The 21,123-nt window shown below is 44.6% G+C and overlaps 1 protein-coding gene across 1 annotated transcript in view; it reads right to left on the minus strand.

Moving 5' to 3' along the window:
- The window catches only part of CCNA1 (cyclin A1), a 30,044-nt gene extending 11,503 nt beyond the window's left edge, over positions 1 to 18,541 (minus strand). The window contains exons 1-7 of the mRNA XM_086933454.1: positions 18,352 to 18,541; positions 17,057 to 17,259; positions 13,547 to 13,778; positions 13,119 to 13,267; positions 10,162 to 10,385; positions 5,430 to 5,634; positions 5,240 to 5,353 (exon numbers count right to left, since the gene is read on the minus strand). Coding sequence (XP_086789580.1) covers positions 5,240 to 5,353; positions 5,430 to 5,634; positions 10,162 to 10,385; positions 13,119 to 13,267; positions 13,547 to 13,778; positions 17,057 to 17,245 — 1,113 coding nt within the window. The 5' untranslated portion in view covers positions 17,246 to 17,259; positions 18,352 to 18,541. The remainder of the gene's footprint in view (positions 1 to 5,239; positions 5,354 to 5,429; positions 5,635 to 10,161; positions 10,386 to 13,118; positions 13,268 to 13,546; positions 13,779 to 17,056; positions 17,260 to 18,351) is intronic.
- Between the last annotated feature and the right edge of the window lie 2,582 nt (positions 18,542 to 21,123).

Here is a 21,123-nt window from a genome sequence, read left to right on the forward strand (position 1 = left end):
CTTTTTCTGTGCGCCTGTGCGACTCTTTACGCCATAACTCGATGGCATCTTTCTGTGACTGTCTAGCTTTCTTTTTCCATAACGCTTCCTCTACTCTCATGATGCAATCCGCATCCCATGTCCCAGCAGCGGGCCATCTCTGATTCTCTGACAGTTCTTTAGTGTAGTCTACCCATAAGTCAAGAAATAAAACAGCATCTAAGCCATGCTTATGGTACATAAAGTACCCTGGAGTGTCCCTAGGTGGAATGGGAACAGCTTCTTCTAGAACCCCCTTACGGGTTTTTATTTGTCTTAATTTGGAAAACAACGGCATTCTGAAATCTGGCTACTAGGTTCTTACTCAGATGTGGACACTAACATGCTATACATAAGACACGTTTAAGCACAACAATGAAAATCGAACATTCACTCATACCACGACATTTGAATGACACATTAAAACATTTCAAAAACAAACCACATTAATCGATAACAGTGACAAGTGCAACAGGATGTACCGCTAAACGGCACAGATACACCTTTTACAGGTGCAAACTAGATGTACTGCTATACAGTACAGATACACTGCTGAACAGTGCAGAACAGGTTCGTGTACCCGAACCCGACTTGACCGGCACAAACTAATGCGCACGTCAGGATGCGTCCCTAGCAACGGTACTCACCAGGAAGCACGGAAACAGAAGGCCTCGGAAAACTCTGGACTGGACTCGACTCGGACTGGATTCGGACTCGACGCAGATACTTCGGAAACTTCGGAACCTGGCGGGCCTCGGTATACCACGGATCTTGCTCTCTCAGCTAGGCTCAGGTCGGGATCCTCCGCACGCCTCACCGCCTCGTCTGGGTGTTGATCGCAGCCTCAGTCACCTCCGTTGGCCTGAGGGAGATACAGGAAATCCTGCGGGTACGCGTAAGTGTCCGTCCGGCTGTGGGCAGGGGGCTAGGCCTGCAACACACCACCGGCGCGTGGGGTGGGGGAGGGGTCCCTATTCGGGCGCCAGAACTGTGGTAATATCGATTACCTATACTTAATTTGCTATCAATAATCAATAAGAATAACTCAGAAAAATGAGAGGCAGAATCCGAGATATTGAGGTTAACTCAAAAGGGTTTTATTCCTGTAAAAGGAATTGGGTTATTGGCTCGAGCCAAGGTGGCATAACCATTCCATTCACCACACAGGGTTCAGGAAGGGAAGACAGAACACATATTGTTTACAAAAGTGCATATATATAGTCAATGCATTACAATGTATGAGCATACAGTAGGCGTAATAGTAGGCGTGACTGCTGAAAAAGGAGAGATAAAACATGAAAACGTCACAAAAGAGGCATGGCAATAGGCGTGCATGAAGGTGTACACCGGATACGTCATTTAACATGATGTCACAAGTAGGCGGAACCACTAGAGAATCCTGCAGTGTCAGCATAATTATATGGCAGAGATGCGCGCGCAGCTGTTTGACGTGGATCTGACGTGTAACTGGAGGGCGAAGGGGACTTGACTTTTAGCACTACAAGTGTAGACATAAGTGGAGACATAAGTCTGGGATGTCAGATCAACCTAGTCCCAAATCGTATCTGATATCATATGTTTAAGGAACAGTAGTATCTGGAAGGGAAAAGGTCTCTAGACATAGACTACCCTATTCTGAATATGAATGCGTGTACATGTGTCTACATGTCGGCATGCGGGGTGAGGGGGCATGGGCCTACCATGGCAACGGAGTCTATGAATTACTTGCACGGAGACAGAAGAGCCTGGCCCTCTGCTCCTGTAGCTGGGAGGATGTTTACTTGAGCTACGAGACAGGAATGTGTTTTCGAGGAGTGGAGCAGATAATTCGAAGGTTGAATACAGTCTTGGCAGGCAGAGGTTAGGCTATGCACCGGAGTCGCGCAAGAAGTAAGGTGGGGGCCACTGGCACAGAGGTAGCCTGGGCTGCGGCCCTCGGAGTCAGGAAACAGGAGAGAACTCGAAAAAGGCTTCATGGCAGAATCTGGGCCTACTTTCGCCAGAGCTGAAAAACGTGCAAAGTGTACCACAAAAAGACGGTGGCACGGCATAGATAGGAACTGAATATTCAATCCGTTCATGGCGGATCTGAAAGAGGACAAGTTAAAGATGGACGCAAATGTATTTGCGTCTTCGTAGCTGGCACAGGAGGGAAATTACATGCACTGCAAGCTAGTACATGGAGACGGTGGGGTTCTCGCTGGGGAACACAACTTGACCAAAAATTATATTTCCTCAGCACCCCCAGTCGTCAATGAACAAGGAACTGGATTTTGTACATAGTGCCTATATAAAACATCGCAGCCTTACTGGCTTCAATCTGCTTTGCATTTTTGGTTAACTGGCTATTCCTTAGGAGAATAGGGAAAGGTGTAGTTAAGCAACTTCTCCTTAGCTACATAAATTAAGAGAGAACAAGGAAAGTCCGAATATGACATATCACAAAGAACACAACAACCGCAATCCAGCATGTTCACTCAGGCCACATTATGCTCTATCCCTCGTCCCCAGCGTGCCATAGTCAAATGATGCAGCCATCCCCTGCAGACAGAAGGCTACAATAGTGAATTTCTACCATCATACAAACATTGGGCAGCTTTAAGCATGTACCACCATGGAGGTTGCGCAACGGAAAAATGTTCACATCATGGATAATGGACTTCATTTCAAACTGCAGCTCTTTATAGCAACCAGGGATTCACTTTATAGCTCAAAACCCGAGCCATGGCTACCAATTGAACTATTGATGGTAATCCTGCCTCATCGAGGGAGCAGCCTCTGCTTACTCAGGCCACAACCATACATATGCAAATGGAAGTGTTGGGTAACTCATGGAACCATATCTGCAACACAATATGCATGTAGAGCAACTAGTAAGGAGGACCTCAGATACAAGAGTAGATATTCTGAATATTTACTGAGCGCTTTGTCGGGTGACCCTAAGAGTGGCAAAAAAAAAAAAAGTATTTACAAGACATATGCAGCAGCCCAAGCAACAAGTGGTGTTGAACACAAGTGTCATCACTGGTTCCAAAAGTTATACATAGGAAGGTGAGGAACCCTCATAAACTTGTTACATATAACTATGGCATATAATCAGTTCAAAGCCACCTTTAAAATGTGTGGTATGCAGCTTATTCAGCTGTTTAATTATTCCAGTAACAGGAGAGACTGAGGACCTAGCAACAACTGGACAGTACAGTATATGCTGGGAGGATGGCAAATGGGATCATTGAAATGGTCGGTGAATGTTGGCATGTTTCCTACTTACAAGACACCTGTAGCAAAAAGCACGTGTGAACAAGTACTTGGATCATAGGTTAGACAAGCTTGTTTTACAAGCAGTGGTGGAAAACATTTAATCTGCAAGTTCCAACAGAGGGCGCGACTAACAATTCGGGAGGTGCATGTGATGTTGAGGGATTAGTTTATTGTAGCCTAGAACCATTAGGAGTTGCTACTATCTTCATAGCTATGAGGTGGGGTATTATGGCATTGATGTTTACAGTGCGCTACTGACCCAACAGGCAGCTTGGTAGAGCCAACTCAAAGTAGGCCCATTAGGAAAGAATAAATGGTCCTTGTGGCAAACTTTAATACCTTACTGAATAGATGGGAGGTGGGGGTGCACTAGGAGAATAAGTAGCATTTGTTAAGGAGTGGTGCAAGTAATTCACTTGGATGCACAGAAGAATTACATTTCCTATTGAGCCTTACCACAATCAGGTCTATTCAGGTTAAACCACATCAAGTGTACATCAAAGCTCCTAGGTTACATGTGGGTATAGCTACTAGGGTAAGGAATGGAGGTAGGTGTCCAACTGCAGGAAAGTAGATTGATGCAGTTTAGGAAGAGGGATCAGACAGTTGTCCAATGGCTGAAGACAGAGTCGGTTCGACAATAGCAATTCGTGGTGTCAAAAGAAAGGGAATATCTGGTGTCAGCACACAGGTGAGAAGCTAAAGTTATGACTTTACAGATTAAATATAGGGAAGAGAGCAAAGTGGAGGACTGAGCTTGGATGTACGCCAAATGTCAGGTGGTGGCATTATCACTCAAACTAGTTAAACCCCCGGTCTGATGTAAAGTTTGGTGAGTTGGTAATCTACTCCGATATTTTATTGAGACAAAGGGGAAAAAATTGAGAGCAAATGCCACTGTGATGGGCAGAGGTAACAAAGTTAAGCATGGCATAACTGAGATTCAGTAAACTCTAGAATAAAAGTGCTAGATCAGGCTGCGCGGCGAGGGGCTTAAAAACCTAGTCAGTCAAGTATTTAGGAGCAGACAACATTCCAAGATGTTATTCAGGGACGGAAGGCTTTTGGTGGGGGGCTGTTTGGGTAGAGAATTGTTGACTCCTTGTGCTTCGATTAGTCATGCAAGCTAGGGCAGGAGTAGTTGGACAGTAGGGCGTAGTTTGAAGCTTTGTGTTGAAATCACTTGAGCAGGACAGGTGGTTAAAAATGACGTGGCAAGCAATCTAGAGAGGTTCATGAGCCACCCTCCAACACAACCAAGTCAAAGGTGGTTCTAAATGCTAGCATTAAGCAAAAATGTTTGAAACAGGAAATAAGATCTCCGCTCTGGGCAACACCTTTAATAACCCTCGTCTCAAGCTTTACAACACACCACAGTAAAGAATCTTTCAACTACAGGAATTTTGACGCGGCTCCCTAGATATATCCATTCTGTGCACCTCTGTACTGAATCTTTAGTGTCAGTAATCAACCTTTGCTATTTATAGGAGTCTTCTTGTTTCATGACCTCTGTTAGTGCTCCAGTGGAAAGAAGTCTACTCCAGCAGTTCACACCCAAATGATCCACCAATTCTCATTTTTCCCCTTGCATAACGTTTTGTAAAATCAAGTTGAACTATTTCTACATTAAGACAAGGGTCACATGCCCTCCTGCCTTACCCCAACGCTCCCCAAACAAAAGCACTAGAGCTTGCCAGAGATTATTAAGAGGGCACATACTGTGTTAAGGTAAATTGGATTTTACAGGAATTACTGTGAGGCTCAGACATCCTCTCTAGGAGAAGGTAATACCAGCTAAATTATTTATTCCTAAAGCAGGATATGCTTCAAAGACCCAGACAAAAATTCGGCAATTAGGCTGCAGCCTGCAAAAAGACAGTAGTACAGGTTACCCAAATGCAAGAAGTCAAATTCATGAATATTACAACTCCGTTGTAAAGAAAGAAAATGCTCTACTCACCCAAAATACCTTATTCATGGTATAGTTCGCTAGACAATAAGCAGCTGCCGCCACCAATGACGGAAGATACTTCAAAAATGGCTCTGCATCTAGCAGACTCAGTTCAGCTACATACTAAAAGGGAACAAACAGCATCAGTGTGCATACCATCAAAATTAACAAATCAAGGGCCATATAGCAGTCAACTCACCCTGGCAAAATTCTCAGTTTTGACACAAACTCCATGTCTTTGCAAGTACTGAAGAAGGAACTGGTTAGTGGTAGGCACAGTTAGGTCAAAAGCCAGAACTTTAAGGAGCAAGTGTTCCATTCTCAGTAGCTGTTTCTTGGTGTAAGTGTCATCGGTTATGTAAACAAATTCATCCACTTCAGGAGGATAAATCTCTTCATATTTCCTAGAAGGAAACAAACAAAACTAATTGCACCACGGCAAATTTCACATCTGCACTATTCACAACGTTTTAGCATTTGGCCAGCAAAGTGAGACTAGCTAGTGCCAGCGGCAGGTGAATGTAGTGAAATTAGTTTATACAACTGGATGCAGGACACATCTCAGACAAGGTTCATAGAAAACTACGCCAATTAATGTAGTTCAGAATGCATTCAACTATTCACTAACCAAAGGCAGAGGAGCCAAGTACTCCATAGGAGTGTCCCAACAAGGTGAGCTCCAAAAGCTTAATCAAAATGCAAAGATGCCAGCATCAACATAGGAGGCAAACCAATCTTAAAAGGGCTCCCTACAACTAGGGATACCAGGTCTTCTAATGCATGCATACTAGTGCAGCAAGGGATCATGGGTTGACATTGCAAGGTCCAGATTGCTGTATTCAGCCTGCGTTACAACCAGTATGTTGTACTTTAAGCAACATACGCCAGAAGGGATCATCCCCACTAAATAAAGCAAACGTGCAAATAGTGTAAAGTGTGCTGAAGAATGGAGTAACTTGGCACTCCATTCAGTTGTGAGCAGTTCCTGGCTCTGCACTAGATATTTTGAAAGAAAAAAAAAAAACAAGACTCAGTACTCCGTTGTGTAGGTTTCAAAAGTGCATTTAGACAATACCTTCGAGAGGCAACTGAAAAAATGAAGTATATTGAATATAATATCCAGGAACATTACCTGCTAAAAGACGCACAATATATGGACTAATTTTCTATTTTTTTTTTAAGTTTGCAAACTCCTAGCCAGCCAGTTCTGGAGGGCAAGACGTCATTCCATCTAGCAATAGTTACCAGAGGTGGTAACTCTAGAATTATGCTAAGGTTTCCCATGAACGGTGAGGGATAAACAAACCTAAAATGCTACTAAGATTCAACAGATGGGGAATGGTTTTATTTCTGGGCAGTGGAAATAGAACCCCTGACCGGTGTTCAACCATTTATATTCCCAGGGAATCAGAAACCATGTGAACACAGATGTGTATCACGTCTTGGCAGGGTTATGCTCCGCCATAAGGAAATACGTTTTGGTTAAACAAACAAAAAATATTAAGGCTAAGGAAAACTGACGATAATGGCAAATATATTCAGCATGTTCTCCCGGCCATTCTGAGCAAGGGATGCCTGGCTAGCATCACAAAGTCTGTGGAATTGCCATATATATTCCAACAATAGCAGCTCAAATGAACAGAAACAATAGCCAATTTAGTAATCTGCATGGTTATACAATTGATATTACATAAGACTACATTGTCTGAAAAGCTACACATGTAGGTATGGTCATACTGCTGTTCATGCTTAAGTTCCCTTAGCTTGCATTCTGGGTTTTGGTTTGTCCATTTGAGACCTACAAGAACATTGTCCCGAATGTGTCAAAAGTTACTATGGGTGCGCAACACGTACAAGGGTTTGAACAATTAATAAAAAGTGTGAAGGTGTGGGAAAGACAGATGTGTAGAAGAACACTACCACACAGGTGCTCAAACAACCCAGCAACTAAAGGGTTGAAGATTTGAGGTTAAAAATGGCGGAGACTTTACTCTGGGAAGGAAAGAAACATAACTGGACTTGTGTTGAGGATTTTACAAAAAGGTTTTTAAAAACTTCTTAAAAAGTAACCAGCAAGCTTAGGCACCTTATTGCTGCATATGTTGGGTGTAGGACTTTGCCTTTCTGCAGGAACATCCCCAAACTTGGGCTTCACCCTCCGGTCTTTGTCCCACTGTCTAGGAGACATACACAAAGGGAGGAGGAAACCGGTATCAGGATGGACCAACTCAGATTAGTTGGTGGGGCCTCTGTCACCAACACATTGTAAAGCCTCTGAAAACAGCTAGTTTGTCACTAGTCTTGTTCCGACAGAAGAGCTGGGGCCAGGGCAGTGGGGTAGGAAATTCCAGACACTGGTGTTGGAACCCTCCAGAACCTTCTACTTCAAAGCGAATACCAAGTATAGATATTGGACAGTTAGACCCAACACTTCAATACCTCTGGCCCCATGGAAGACTCAGGGCTGCCAGGCTACAAGAAGGAATGCTACTGTGTTAGAAATGGCCCATTATGGTGTCTTGCTACTGCTTTTGCCTGTCCTGGTTTTCTGCTGATCTAAGTGCTAGCCTTAGTACTTTGAGTGCTATGCTGGTCATATACATACTGGTGATTGGTGTATACATGATAGGCTGATGTGATAGTTTTAAGTCCCTTGTATAGTGGCAAGGCCTGCCTAGAGCATGCAACTCAAATGCTCCTCTATGGGCCTGAAGCACAGGTTCCATCATCCACAGAGGTAGCTCTTCAAATGAACCGGAGGTTTGCCATGGCAAGGCCTGTGTACAGGTTACAGTTTGGCATTTAAAATCTACTTGCCAGTGTTCGGCATGTCTCACTACATCTGAATACTTCTGGGGCAGCAGGAAGGACAGGATGCAGGGTCAGTAACAGGTAGGGCATATGCATTAGTAGTGAACAGCACCAGATGTGTTCAGTACTGGAGGCCCATTTCTCATGGGAGTCTAAAAAGGCCAATGAACTGCATTACCCACATGGATAAGAGTAGCAGTATACTTTTAGGGCAGTGCTGTGCCAATACTTTACACTTTGACCCTGAGGGTAAGCCAGATGGCTCTGTGCCAAGCTACCAGAGGGTGAGCGCAGCTCAGTGTATTTGTACTTATACTATCTAGGAGGATACATATTCTGGCTTTGACTTACACCCGCCAGAAACCACTGGGGGTCTAACACTGTGCTACCCTGCTTGCTGAGAAGGAAGTCTGGACCAGCGTTCGTCCTAAGCGTTCGTCCTAAGGCTAAACACTCCTAAGGACAGAGAATTTACCTCCTGTTCTGTGCAACAGGGACATAGGCTCCTGCGGTCCTCAGGAGTGTGTTCCTGATAACCAAGGGTTGCCAATCCGGTCATAGACCCTTGGTCCAGCATCAGGTTAGCTCCTCACCAAGAATAAGTAGAAAGCCCAAAGTTTGGTCTTTGCTACCACTAATAGGCTTGTTTGAGCCAAGAGCTCGTATCCCACCAACACAAAGCTCTGGTGAATCAGATTCTTTGCACCACAGCAACAACTAGCAATGAGATCCGCACTTCAGAAGAGAGCCCATGGTGATCATCAATACGAATCTCCAACAAAACTTCAGTGCCCAACAGGATCTATGCAATACAGTGACAGTTATCTGCAAGGCCAAGCCTGCCCTTTGGCCTACAATGATGATCAGCCCCTGCAACTTTCCCAGCTCCTCATGGCTCCTTCCACCATGAACAGAACTTTGCGCTGGACTCTAGAAGGCAAGATATGGTGGCACAAACCTGGTCCCTGTATCTGGCAACGTTCCATTGTGGTCAGCCTGAACGTTTGACTTACACCCAGTCTTGCACAACCAGATACCCGTGAGTGGCACTTTTAGGCACAATACTTACCCGAAAGTTAAAATCTCATCTGTTTCTACATACTGTATTTGTTATTTTGGTCTCAAATAGAAAACTAGTCTTTCCTAGAGATTGACCAACCACTGCAGCGCAAGTCAGTTACTTTTTTTAATTAAATGTGAAATAATCAGTTTACTTTCTACCCCCTCAACCCTTGTATTCAATAGTGCCAAGTTCTTCCTGCCAGTGCAAGGAAGGATTAAGTGCCTTGGAGAATGAAGGCATCCAGCCTTTAACACTTTCACCTAAAGCCTGGCATGGAAGTAAGACACCTATATAAAGTCTCACTGCCTTCATTTAGACCTGTATTGCAAATTAGCTGCACTGCAGAACATATTTTGCTGGGCGCACCAGGAGCAGACAGGACAGTATGCCCCAGCAGACTGAAAACTGCAGGTGTGAAGTTGTGCCTGCAATGGGACCAGCGCATGACAGATTGACAGCCAGCACACCTTACACTGCAATTTGGTAGCCAGGCCTGCAAAATTAAATAGCACAGACCTCCGGGTGGGTGCAGCAAGACTGCATCACCCTGCAGAGGATACCTAGGAGCTCCTCTTTACAGGGTGCACTCCGATGGGCATTCACCAATTGTGCACCACCTCCGACAGTGTGCTGCCTGACGGCACCCTAGTATGAAAGGCATGAGTAAATGGGAAAGTGACTACCCAGTCACAACAACTCATGCCTCATGACCTCACAAGCATCTGCAGACCTTTCCATAATACCAAGGTGTCCCGAGAGCTAGAAACCAAGGCAGACGCCCAATGCACTCCTGGGGACTTTTATACAGCCCCTACAACATTAAAATTGTCAACACTAGTCTATACAAAGCAGGACTACAACTTTTTGGATGGGGCCGTGGATTTCATTGGAGGTTAAGAAGCTGAACACTAAGGAATGGATTACCAAGGATGACATCTTAACTAGATTCCTTACTACAAATAAGTCTATTCAGCTAACACACATTTAGAGCAAGTAACAGTTGCATGCAAGGAAGTCAGCCAGCAGAACAGCTAAGTTGCCATAACTAGACACTTACGAAGCAAGAAGAATAGCAGCGGTTCCCACAAGCTGCAGCTTTCCTCTAAGGACGGACATACAGGACAAAAAGCGGTCCAAGAAATTGACAGCCAGGTACAGTGTCTCTGCTCGAAGTTTATACTCCTCACCAACTTCAACCAGCCAGTCAATCAAGATGGAGCGCATTCCTGCTGTGATATCTGGCTGCTTTCGCATGTAGAAGGCTTTCGGCCGATGCCTCATCTGCTCAGAAACAAAAAGCACTCAGTTTATCGAGTTGAAGCTGATAAGCAGAAGTCAGTGAACAGAAAAAGGAAATTAAACATGGACCTTCGGGACAAAGCTCTTTCACAACACTTTATAAGCCCAAACAAAAGCTACATTAGACCAAAGTTGAATTTGAAATGCCTCAGACTAGGAGGCCAGCTAGTGTAAGAGTTTATAGTGAAACTGCTATGATAAAGTAATAGTAGTATGAAGGCACGTTAAATATTGCTGTTTTATCATAAGTGCCAAGATGTGTGTCCCTTAATATGTACTGATCTACTCTTTCCACTTTATTTTACATCAACTGAAAAGTGCATTAGTCCTCCCATACCCGTTAAATTTCGAGTATGTCGGAGGTCCAAAGACATTTTAGTGTCACACATCCACATTTGCTGCATCTTGTAGTAGGCTCTTAAACTTCCATTGCAAAGCGGGGATTCGAGAAGTGAGTTGTCAAAGATTTGCATCATTGTACCTTATTCAAGGCTTCCACACTTTTTCGCCCGAGAACCTATCATCTGCTAGAAGCTGAAGTAGCTAAAAGGAACATAATTCCTGTGTTCTCACTTCCATTGCTGATAAAGTATCAAAACGTAACTGAAAGGGAGATTTTTGTATTACATACACCAACAAGATTTGGGTCGGATGCGGAGGTCTGTTTGAACAGCAATTCTCATTTTGGATTAAACAGACTAAGGCCTCTTGAATTGCTGCAGTTTTTTTAACTGCATTAACGCTGATATAAAAAAAGGTCTTTACAAATTACAATATTTTGCAGAATGTGGGTCCTTTAAAGCCATTTGATTAGCAAAGGACTTCACTTATTTTGCCGTCTAGGCTGATTGTGGCCCAATCCGACTCTGTAGTCTGGAAGAGTTTAAATGGTTGACAGTTAAAGTGAAAAATGGACCAAGACTGGTTTCCAACACGATTTAATTACTCCCACGCCATAGAGCATTTCCTAGCCCTTTCAATATTCAGATGTATGTATTTTATTTAAGGTATGTAGGATCAGTTCATACGTGTCTGGCTTACTCTTTGGTTTAACAAAAATGTATTTCTAAAAGTAACAGCTGAGGAAAAGATTAAAATCTTTACCCCAGAGAGCTACCATTGAAATAAAAACAAAATCGAAATGATAGTGAGAACGAGGTACTGATGCACTATTCTGTACCAAGGATAAATCGGTCCCAAATTATTATTATTATTTTTTTTTAAAGAAACGCATTTACACGTCAGGATTTTATGCAAATGCACACTCCCCAAAAATCCAAAAAACAAGTTAGTTTAGATGAGGCAGGTTAGGAAATTAATACAGATTCTGCACACTTTAGCTTGGCAATGGCAACTGCAAGGCATTCTTGGTTAGCGTGACATTTCCTGAGAAATTAAAGCAAATTTGTTTGAATGCCCACAACACTGGGCAGGGGGAATGAGGGAAAGAAGTCAGGCACCAGAACAAACCCCCTAGTAGGGTGGTGAGAAAACAACCAGTCCTCTAGCTCCCGTTTACAGGATGGGTGGTGGGGTCGATATAAAGTGATCAGTGTGCATTTCAGTGGGTTGAGTCATTTGAACTGCTGCTCAAGCAATAGCCATTTGGTCGGCTAGAGGTCCCGGTGTGCGTCTAGTACTACAAATGTGGGCTGTTTGAGTGTAGGGGTTAAGTTCAAGCAACACCATATGTACTCTAACCTGGATGATGGCTGGTTGAAGTACTAGAGTAAGGATTACAGGGTGTTGTCTAGGTAGGGAATTTCGTCAGCTGTGTCAATCTGGACAGCTCTAGCCTAGAATTTTAGCTTACCAGGTCTTAATGACCTCTAGTCTCTATAGCCGTGCATCTAATCTTCCTTCAAGGGAGAATCACTTTGTACCAGAGTTTCCCTCCTAGTGGTGGAGTCTTGTGCTAAACCAGGTCTGCAAACATGGGTTTGCAAAATAGAGCAGTGGGGCAGCTGGGCAAGTGGTGGCAAGTTAATTTCATCACTGCTCTCCTAGGATGCGAGTTCTTAGATGATGCATTATAAGACCTGTCTCGGAAGAACCAGAGAAGAGACTGGTCTGCCTGAACCATTTTATTTTTTTAGCTGTACACCTCAGAACTGCAGCAAGATTATAGGAGGAGCACTTAATGTATGTACAACTTGTATGTCCTGTGGCAGACCCATGGTTCATGTGGAAGCAACATGAGTAAAGCAACCACCAATTATATGTGCTCAACTAAGTCAGTCAAGCACACAACTTTATTCGATCTTAGAAACAGATCATAAAAGCATAAATTAATAAGATATTAAAGAGCAACTTCTAGAACTATGTAAACATTCATGAGCTTAGAAGGCTTAAAACAATATCAAATTAGCAAATAAGACCTAAGATATCGTAAAACCTTTAGAAAAAGCAGTTAAAAATCATAATGGTCTCTTATGCCCATGTTACGTGAGTGACCCAGTTTTATCCTAATTACAGCGATTTTAGACAACAGCCCCCAGCTTTTCCTTTCTCATAGCGGCCCACAGAAAGGAAGCAAGAGAAACAAACGGGTTGGGGAGAGCCTTTAAGAAATACAGAGCCACCCTGCATGGTTTGAAATTATGGGGCCTGCTTTTTCCGTTAAGATAGTACTTGCAGAATAATATTACATTTATTGAAGTAAGTCAGTCATAAATGCACTGCACATGTCCCAACTGTAGAATGGCATATGCTCACCTCTGCTTCACGAAGGTATTGATGAATATCTTCGAAGTACTCTTCAGAAACCAATAAATCAGTACCAGATTCAGAGTGATCTTCTGTTAATTCGTCAGAATCATCTACCACTTGGGACTGGAAAGACGTGTCTACCATCATAGGAGACCCTAAAAGGTTGCACAGCATTACTGATGGAGCCACATCATACATGAAAGCCACACTTTACTTTTTCATGTTCACTCAAACCTACACCGGATGTCCAAAAAAAGCCAATAAATGCAATGCTTCAAGATCCAGAAGCTCTTGATAAGAATTTTGATAAAATCCCCTTTGTTATAATAAAATGAACATAATGGGCTTAGAAGCGTTTCATGGAGTACAAGAACTGGGCAAGTGGAGTATGGTTCAAATTGTGTATACCCCATGACAAGCAAAGGACTCGTTACCTGTACTGAGATCAAGAACCAGATTAAAGTCATTTTTCACAGCATTTAGATCCAGAGGTGGTTTTGTGGGCTCCACATTTTCAACCTGGAAGCGACCTTTGTCCTTTGCATCTCTTGGCTCATCCACAAAGATGGAGAAACCCTGTTTGGTGGGCACACATGTAGGAAGGTTCTTCCCAGGGAGAGGGACTGCATTCTCAGCCCCTGGTAAAAAGGCAACTGAAGGAGCACCCTAAAACAAAGACATCAACAGCTTTAGTGACAGAGTTTTAAAAGTGATGAACAGTGAAGAGTCTTCGTCTCAGTTATGTGGATATCATAAGGTACAACAACTCCCTTAAATAAGAGATACGAATTTAGTTTGTCGTAGTGTTAATTATGTTCCTGCTCCAGCGCGTGAAGACCCCGTGATGAGCAATGCCAAACAAATGGACAGAATAGAATAACGTAACAGACCTTCAGTCAGTCATTGACCACTATGCAAGGGGAGCTCAGCAAACCAGTAGAAGTCAATGACACCTTGCTTGGAACAGATTGGTTTACATGGTGGGCTGTATTTTGCATAAGACAAGCTATTCTGATAATTATGCTTAGTGTGTAAACGAGCATGTTAACCTCTTGGGTTAGTGTGCCCTAAGGATGTAAAGGCTGGCCCTGTGCTGGTGAGATGGAGAAACGACTGGGCTAGTAAGGTGGTGCGTATCATTTAGCCACAATGTGATGTACTATTAAGGTGGCAATGCCATGGGTTAAGTCTAGTTTATACCAGTTTGTTGCAAATGATCCATCTATTGTGCAATACCTTTGCAGGGAAGTAACGAGCATGTGTTGCAAACATTCCTTTTTGCAGGATTACCCCAAACTTCTTGCCTTCCTCCACCTCTTTTTTCTGAATGATGTGTTGGCTTTAGGACTGAGCATTTTAACACTACTAATGAGTGCTAAAGTGCATGTGCTTTTCTTAAAGATGTGTTTAATTGGTGTACACCCAATTGATATTTAAATCAAATGCAAGTCCCTTGTAACGTGGTATACCATATACCCAGGGCAAGCAAGTTAAATGCCACTACTGGGCAGCAGCACTGATTGTGCCACCCACAGAAGATGCATTTCAAACTACAGGCCTGTCACTGCAGGGCCCGTGAATGCAGTTTACAGCCACACTGTCTTGCCAAATCAGAAACTCCCTTTTGTTACACATAAGTCGCTCCTAAGGTAGGAGCTATATGGCCCTTAAGGCAGGGTGCTGTTAAGTAAAAAGTTAGGACATGTACTGTTATGCTTTACATGTGCTGATAGACAAAACGCTAAAATCCGTTTCCACTAATGTGAGGCCCACTCCTCTCATAAGCTACCTTTGGGAATTGCTTCAGAAAACACTTAAGCCCCAATTCCTGTTAGAAAGGAGTAGCTACACCAAGTTTCATATATTTGGAAAGGTGGTTATATCCTCTATTGGGAAGTTTGACTTAAACATTACTCATTTAGAAATGCAACTTTTATAAAGTTGACATTTCTCTGCTCGCTGTGCCTGCAGCCAGTCTCCAATACACATCTGGGGTTGTGACAGCTACACTTTCTGCATTGCCTCTAGACAGCCACGAACACTGGAAGGGTGGGTGTGATCGGACTCATTGGCATTCGGACATTCTTCCTGGACAGGAAGGCCACACATCTGAATAGGCTGTGTCCTTTCCCCACAAAGGACTGTTGACCTCCCACAGATAGCCTGGCAGACAGGGCTGTGATGAAAGGGGACTTGTTCACTTCTGTTCACTTCCAGGGGGGGCTTTGAAGTCACCCCCCCACTTCAAAGGCATATTGGAGTACAAGTACTGGGGCTCTGACCCTACCAGATCAGTAGACTACTAGGGCTCTGACCCTACCAGATCAGTGGACTACTAGACTTGGGAAGAACTCTGCTTGAGTAAAGACTGTTGTACTTAAGGATTGCAACTTTGCCTCACCCTGCTGATCTGTCCTACTGATGACAAGGACTGACTTGTCTCTTTGAACCCAGAGTGAATCGAATGGCTTGCCTCCTGTTTTCTGAGTCTCAGGGACAGGAAAGATTTCCTAAAACAGTGCTGGACTCAGCCTTCGGTGAGTCTTACCCTTGCCTGTGGAGCCCCCTCCAGTCCTGGGCCTCCGAAGTGAGTTCTGCTGCTGCCTTGCTACAAAACATATGCAGTCACTACTGCGCCGATGAGGTTTGACAACAGCAGTTCTACAGCCTGCGTGGCCCAAATACGCTCCAGACTGCATTTCCAAGCTAGACAATGCAGTGAACAGACTGCGTGGAAGAGACACATCAGGCCCTCAGAGTCAATTACTTACTACATCCATGGTAGTGTTTCAGCAGGACCTACACAACTCTTGAAGCCAGCCTGGCCTCCATTACGGTTGGCCTGAACTTTAGATGTACTCTGGTTCCTTGCGTCCTCAAGTAACATTTTAGCGCTATGGACTTTAACAGCTTCCCTGCTCATGACGGAACCACGCAGTCATGAGCCACGGGCGGCATGTGCTCATGACGGCGTGGTTCCATCATGCTGCGGCCACTCCACCCACAGAGCACTGATTCCCCGCCTGTGCGGGCGAAATAGTGAGTGGGCGGAGTCGTGACGGAACCACAACGTCATGAGCACAGCTCGCCCATGGCTCATGATGGCGTGGTTCCGTCACAAGCATGGTGGCACAGCACTCAGCCCCCACACCCAGCAGAATTACCACCGCAGCCAAGGGGTTAAAGCACTGTTTTTCATGTATTCTTTTTTAAAGTATCTATTGTCTTGATCTTGTTTTACTCAGATAAATAGTCTCACTTTTTCTAAACCTTTTGAGGTATTCAGTGGTATTCTCATTGAGTTAATGTGTGCACGTAGCACAAACACATTAGTTAAGCCTGCCTCCTCTGTGCCAAGCTACCAGAAGGTGAGCACAGGTTAATTTAAAGTGCATCTATCTTACCCAGACTAGGATTGTGGTACCCAAATTGGACAGGGTGCAATTCACAGTGTAATGGCATGGGTAGTTTTAGTGCATGTTTTCCGGTGCTGCCACTTCTGCTCCTTGCATAGTCAAAGAACAATTTAGAAAAAAACTGCTACATGGAAGATAGGTCTGTTGAACAAACAGGCTGAGAAGGACATAACATGGCCGCTTGCTTACCAAGAACATCCTACGATCAACCATAGCAGAAAGAACAGCAAGTGAGTGAATATGGAAACCCATTGTAACATGGGTCGCAATGCAACTGAACACTAGACGCCGCCGTGAAGGGCTTATAGTAGTCATCCTTTTATTTACAACCAAGTTCCCAGGTGTAGACGGACAGTGTGCATTCTATTTAGCTTTAAGATCAATAACATGTTGAAACATTACAACGGCCGTCCATGTTGTACCTACTTCTAAATTATAAATACCCTAAATCGACATTAAACTCCTTTTAAAATAAATGAAGTTCTGCTTCACTGAGCGCAGTTAATCTGGGCTCCCATCATTTTCTACCTGGAAAAATGAGCGTCTTTGCTGGTCGTTCTCAGTCAGCACCCCCAGCACGGCTCTGTGGTGAATACGCTGGGGAAGCAGGGCCGGCTGAGGTACGTTCTCCTTCATTATGGCAACGAACAGCTGGGAATTGTCATGGCCATAGGAGGTAGTCCTGAAGAACCCACTGGAGGAAGTAGCACGACGCATTGTTGGGGTAAAATCTGCCAAAACAGAGCAGATACATCAGTTTCCACACAAACGTGCACATTTTGATATCACATTAGTACACTGGGGCGTGCGAGCAACCAGAAAGCACTATAGTACTAACCAAGGTGGCAATTAGCGGGAGAATGTCAATTTGTTAGCCCGTGGAAACTAATAATGCGCACACGTTGCTAGCTACGCAATACAGCGAAACAGAAGTTTTATTACCAAACTGAAAATAAAAGCGTAAACTACAAACAATCGTCAGTACGATCATTGTATTATAACCTGCTCCAGAACAACTAATCCATAGCAGTGCTACATAACTTCTAGTTTTCTGTAAACTAAGTTTAGGTAGTAGTCTGGAATGCACAAAATTAATATTTTAATAACCCAGAGGCATTCGCAGAAGACAACAAACATTAAAAGGCATTAAGTTGTATAGTATTCCAGGAAACGCGAACAACAAATCCACATACCAACTAATCTGCCAAGCACGAGTGGAGGTAATTAAACAATAACTCGGTCGATGAGTTCGCTAACTTAATTTCCTTTTACTCCTTCACCTAGAGACGCATCCATGTAGCAGTTTCTGGCGTGGCCACCCTTTGAGCAAACAATTCTCTGCTTTAATAACGAGGTCAATAGTTATAACAAGAAAACTACCACCCCAGAGCTTCAATTACCCCACACCTGTCCCAAACATACCCTCCCTCATATAGCCTCTTTTCAAAGAAAGAAGCCAACTTACTCCTTCCATAGTTACTAAGATATCCTATCTGCCCGCTCCCCATCAGAGCTCCATGGGGCACACAACCACACGTTAAGAAATAACATTGGCAGGGTATATCAGAAGAAGACATAAGAGCAGCATCGGCTTAGTTACATACTCAAAACACGCTCTTAAACGCAGGCTCTAACAAAATCATGGCCAACCTTAAATGGGGGAAATTGAAAGGTTCTGCACAACCACCGCCTATTCCCAAAGGCTAAGAAACGTGAGATTCTGCAAAGACATCCCAAATACTCCAGCAAGCACCCCTACAAACACCCAAACTCCCCCGAGTCCTTCAGTAGGAAACAAGTTTCAAACAATAACAAGCCACTACATTAGCTGGTGCGGTGCTGCAGTTCCGTACGGCTGTTGTGCGGGCAGACAGGTAGTGATGGTCCGGTCAGCAAAGAAAAGAGGCCCCACCCCAGCTAGTTATAGCGAAGGGGCGGCTCCGGATTGGGCTGCGGCTGCTCAGGCACAGACGAGCTTCAGCTGAGAAGTGACAGCCAAGCTAAATCTAAAGCGTCCGCGAGACACACGCAGCCCATTCAACTCGCCCGCGTCGCCACCAGTCGGCCAATCAACGCGCGCGCAGCCAACCGACGGCCAATCACAACACGCGACCCTCCACAACACGACTTCTCGCCTTCACCAATCATTGTCCGGTGCCGTGAAAGGCGCCCAATCATGAATCTGCCCGGCTGTCCGAGTGCCGCGTCCATGGGGATGAAGTTGGCGTGCTCGCAGGAGGGAATGCTCTTGTGTCACCATGGCCACTGTCTGATGCCCCGAGGAGGCAGGCAGGACTCGGCAGGCCTAGACAGCATCATCCCGGCATTAGCTCCAAGGAAAACACCGAAAGGGAAGCGTATGTTCATTTCCAATTAGCGAGGCAGCTGCATCGAATATATAAACACGGTTAAAGCACAGCTTGTGCGTGTGGGTGTGTTATACCAGCCACTGGCGCCGATGGAGGTGTCAATGACATTTACGTCTAGTGCCACCACAGCCTCACGCTCTTGAAAACATGAGAGGCGCTTGGCGAACCAGAACAGGGTGTAGCACCAAGGCCAGGCAATGCAGGGGCAACACTCCAACTACAACGCACAGCACTGTTATACACACCTGAAATCCAGTATAGTGTTAGCTTGTAGCACTAACAAAGCACCGTGTACATGGTGATCGCAGCACTACAAAAACAGGAAACAAACCCGGGCACCCACAACAGACAAGTGGCTCAGGTTAACCTATATTAATAATAATAATAATAATACAGACATTTCTAAAAGCGCGAACAGTTACCTCGCCAGGAGGTGTCCCGGCGCTATGTGAGCAGCTCAGTGAGACAATAAGTAACGCCAGTGGATCAGATCTTTTGAGTGAAGAGCCAGGTTTTTAATTGCTTCCTAAACCCAGTTTCTGATGTTTCCGACTGAATGGCAGATGGTAGGGCATTCCACAGCTTAACCGTGCCTGCCGAGAAAGTCTTGCCACCCAGACGCGCCTTTCTAACTCGCGGACGTGTAGATGGAGTAGGGAGTTTCTATAGCGTTTCAAAACGTTTTCTCCTAAACTAGCAGTGCTTTGCTGATGCACTTTAATGTACATTTGTGGCATTGAGGTTTGAAGCACATGAGGTGGATTACATTGTGTAGAATTGATAGGATTTGTATGAATTTATTGACGGCTTTCAACTTGAGGAATTCTGGTCTGTTTTACATGGACGTCGTTTTGGGACCCATGGCTTGCCCCTTGTGACCCCGGCACTGCCTTTGAACCCCTGACCTCAGAAGTGGCAACGTCAGTGCCAGGAGCATAGGGCCAGACTGAGAATGCAAACCAGCCCTGGCAATTAGTCGGTCCGGCGGGCGTGCTAGTTGGAAACACTGCTGCTGCTTTTGTATCAGAGGGCCGATATTGCAGCACTGGTGCGAAACCGGCCCCAGTAACAAAAAAAACGCCCCCCACGGGTTCAAAACTGCCCCCACCCTTCCAGCCTCCCAGGGAAATGCCTGGTGCCTGCTACGTCCAGTCCTGCCCTGGGGACAGTTCATCTTTATGGGCGTCAGTTGAGGTTCAACTTTCCTTGTTTTCAGTTTTTTTACTGCATTAGTAGCAACAAATATTATGATACTCATTATTAGTGTAATAAAAAAAAGTAGCACAATTAACTGGAACATGGCCCTGTCTGGCAGCTGATGTCAGTAAAAAATGCTTTTAAATGTATGCTCTGTGAATGCTTGTGGCTCAGAGTGTGTTTATGTAAGAGAGCATATGAGTGTATGTGTGTGTACGTGTAAGCATATGTATGAGTGACAATAAAGAGCAAATGGCATGTGAGTTCCCCCTTGCTACCCCTTGCCTTTCATTTTGGTGAATTGAGGTCTATGCTGGCTTAGTGGCAAATGGGGCAATTAAGGCATTGAGCGAGATGGTGCAGAATGACCAGGCCAATTTAAGAGCAAAAGGCTGCTTTATTAGGATAAGTATGCAGCTGAAACTTGTATGCTTTAGAGCATCTTAGAATAACCCCACCGCACTCAGACGCGGAACACCCATTGAACTCACCGGGCTTCAGCCCCCCTGTCGTGTGTGTCAGCCCGGGATGAGACAGATCCCGGGCACACACAGAGCCACACCTGAACGTTTAACAGGTCTTTAAAAGACCATTTGAATGTTAATTAGGCCTTGCTGTTGTTTCACCCCTTGTTGGAGGCCCTGCAGCTCCACTCTGCCTACTGATCAAAGGTTCAGCCCCCTCTGAAATTTTTTCTTAGCCCCCCCGAAATTTGGCTCTAGTTGCGCCTCTGACCGCACTAATACAATTGATCAAACAAACACCCTCCGCCCTTTAGCCTCCCCCCAACATGAACAACTCTCAACAAACCATCCAAACATTTTTGATGATTCCCTTATCATTTTGCTCACCGTCCTTTCACAAGTGACCCAACCATTGCTCCCCTTTACACCTGTTGCCAACGTCGGCCCTGCAAGCCCCCAACCCTTCCGGGTCTAGTGCTTGATCTCTATGGTTTTCTGCCACCTGTCCTAAATGACAATATAGTCTAAGTCCCACCCTGACATAACTATTTAGGCAAACCACAAA

The sequence above is a fragment of the Lissotriton vulgaris genome, chromosome 8, assembly GCF_964263255.1.
Source record: "Lissotriton vulgaris chromosome 8, aLisVul1.2, whole genome shotgun sequence".
Classification (NCBI taxonomy): Eukaryota; Metazoa; Chordata; class Amphibia; order Caudata; family Salamandridae; genus Lissotriton; species Lissotriton vulgaris.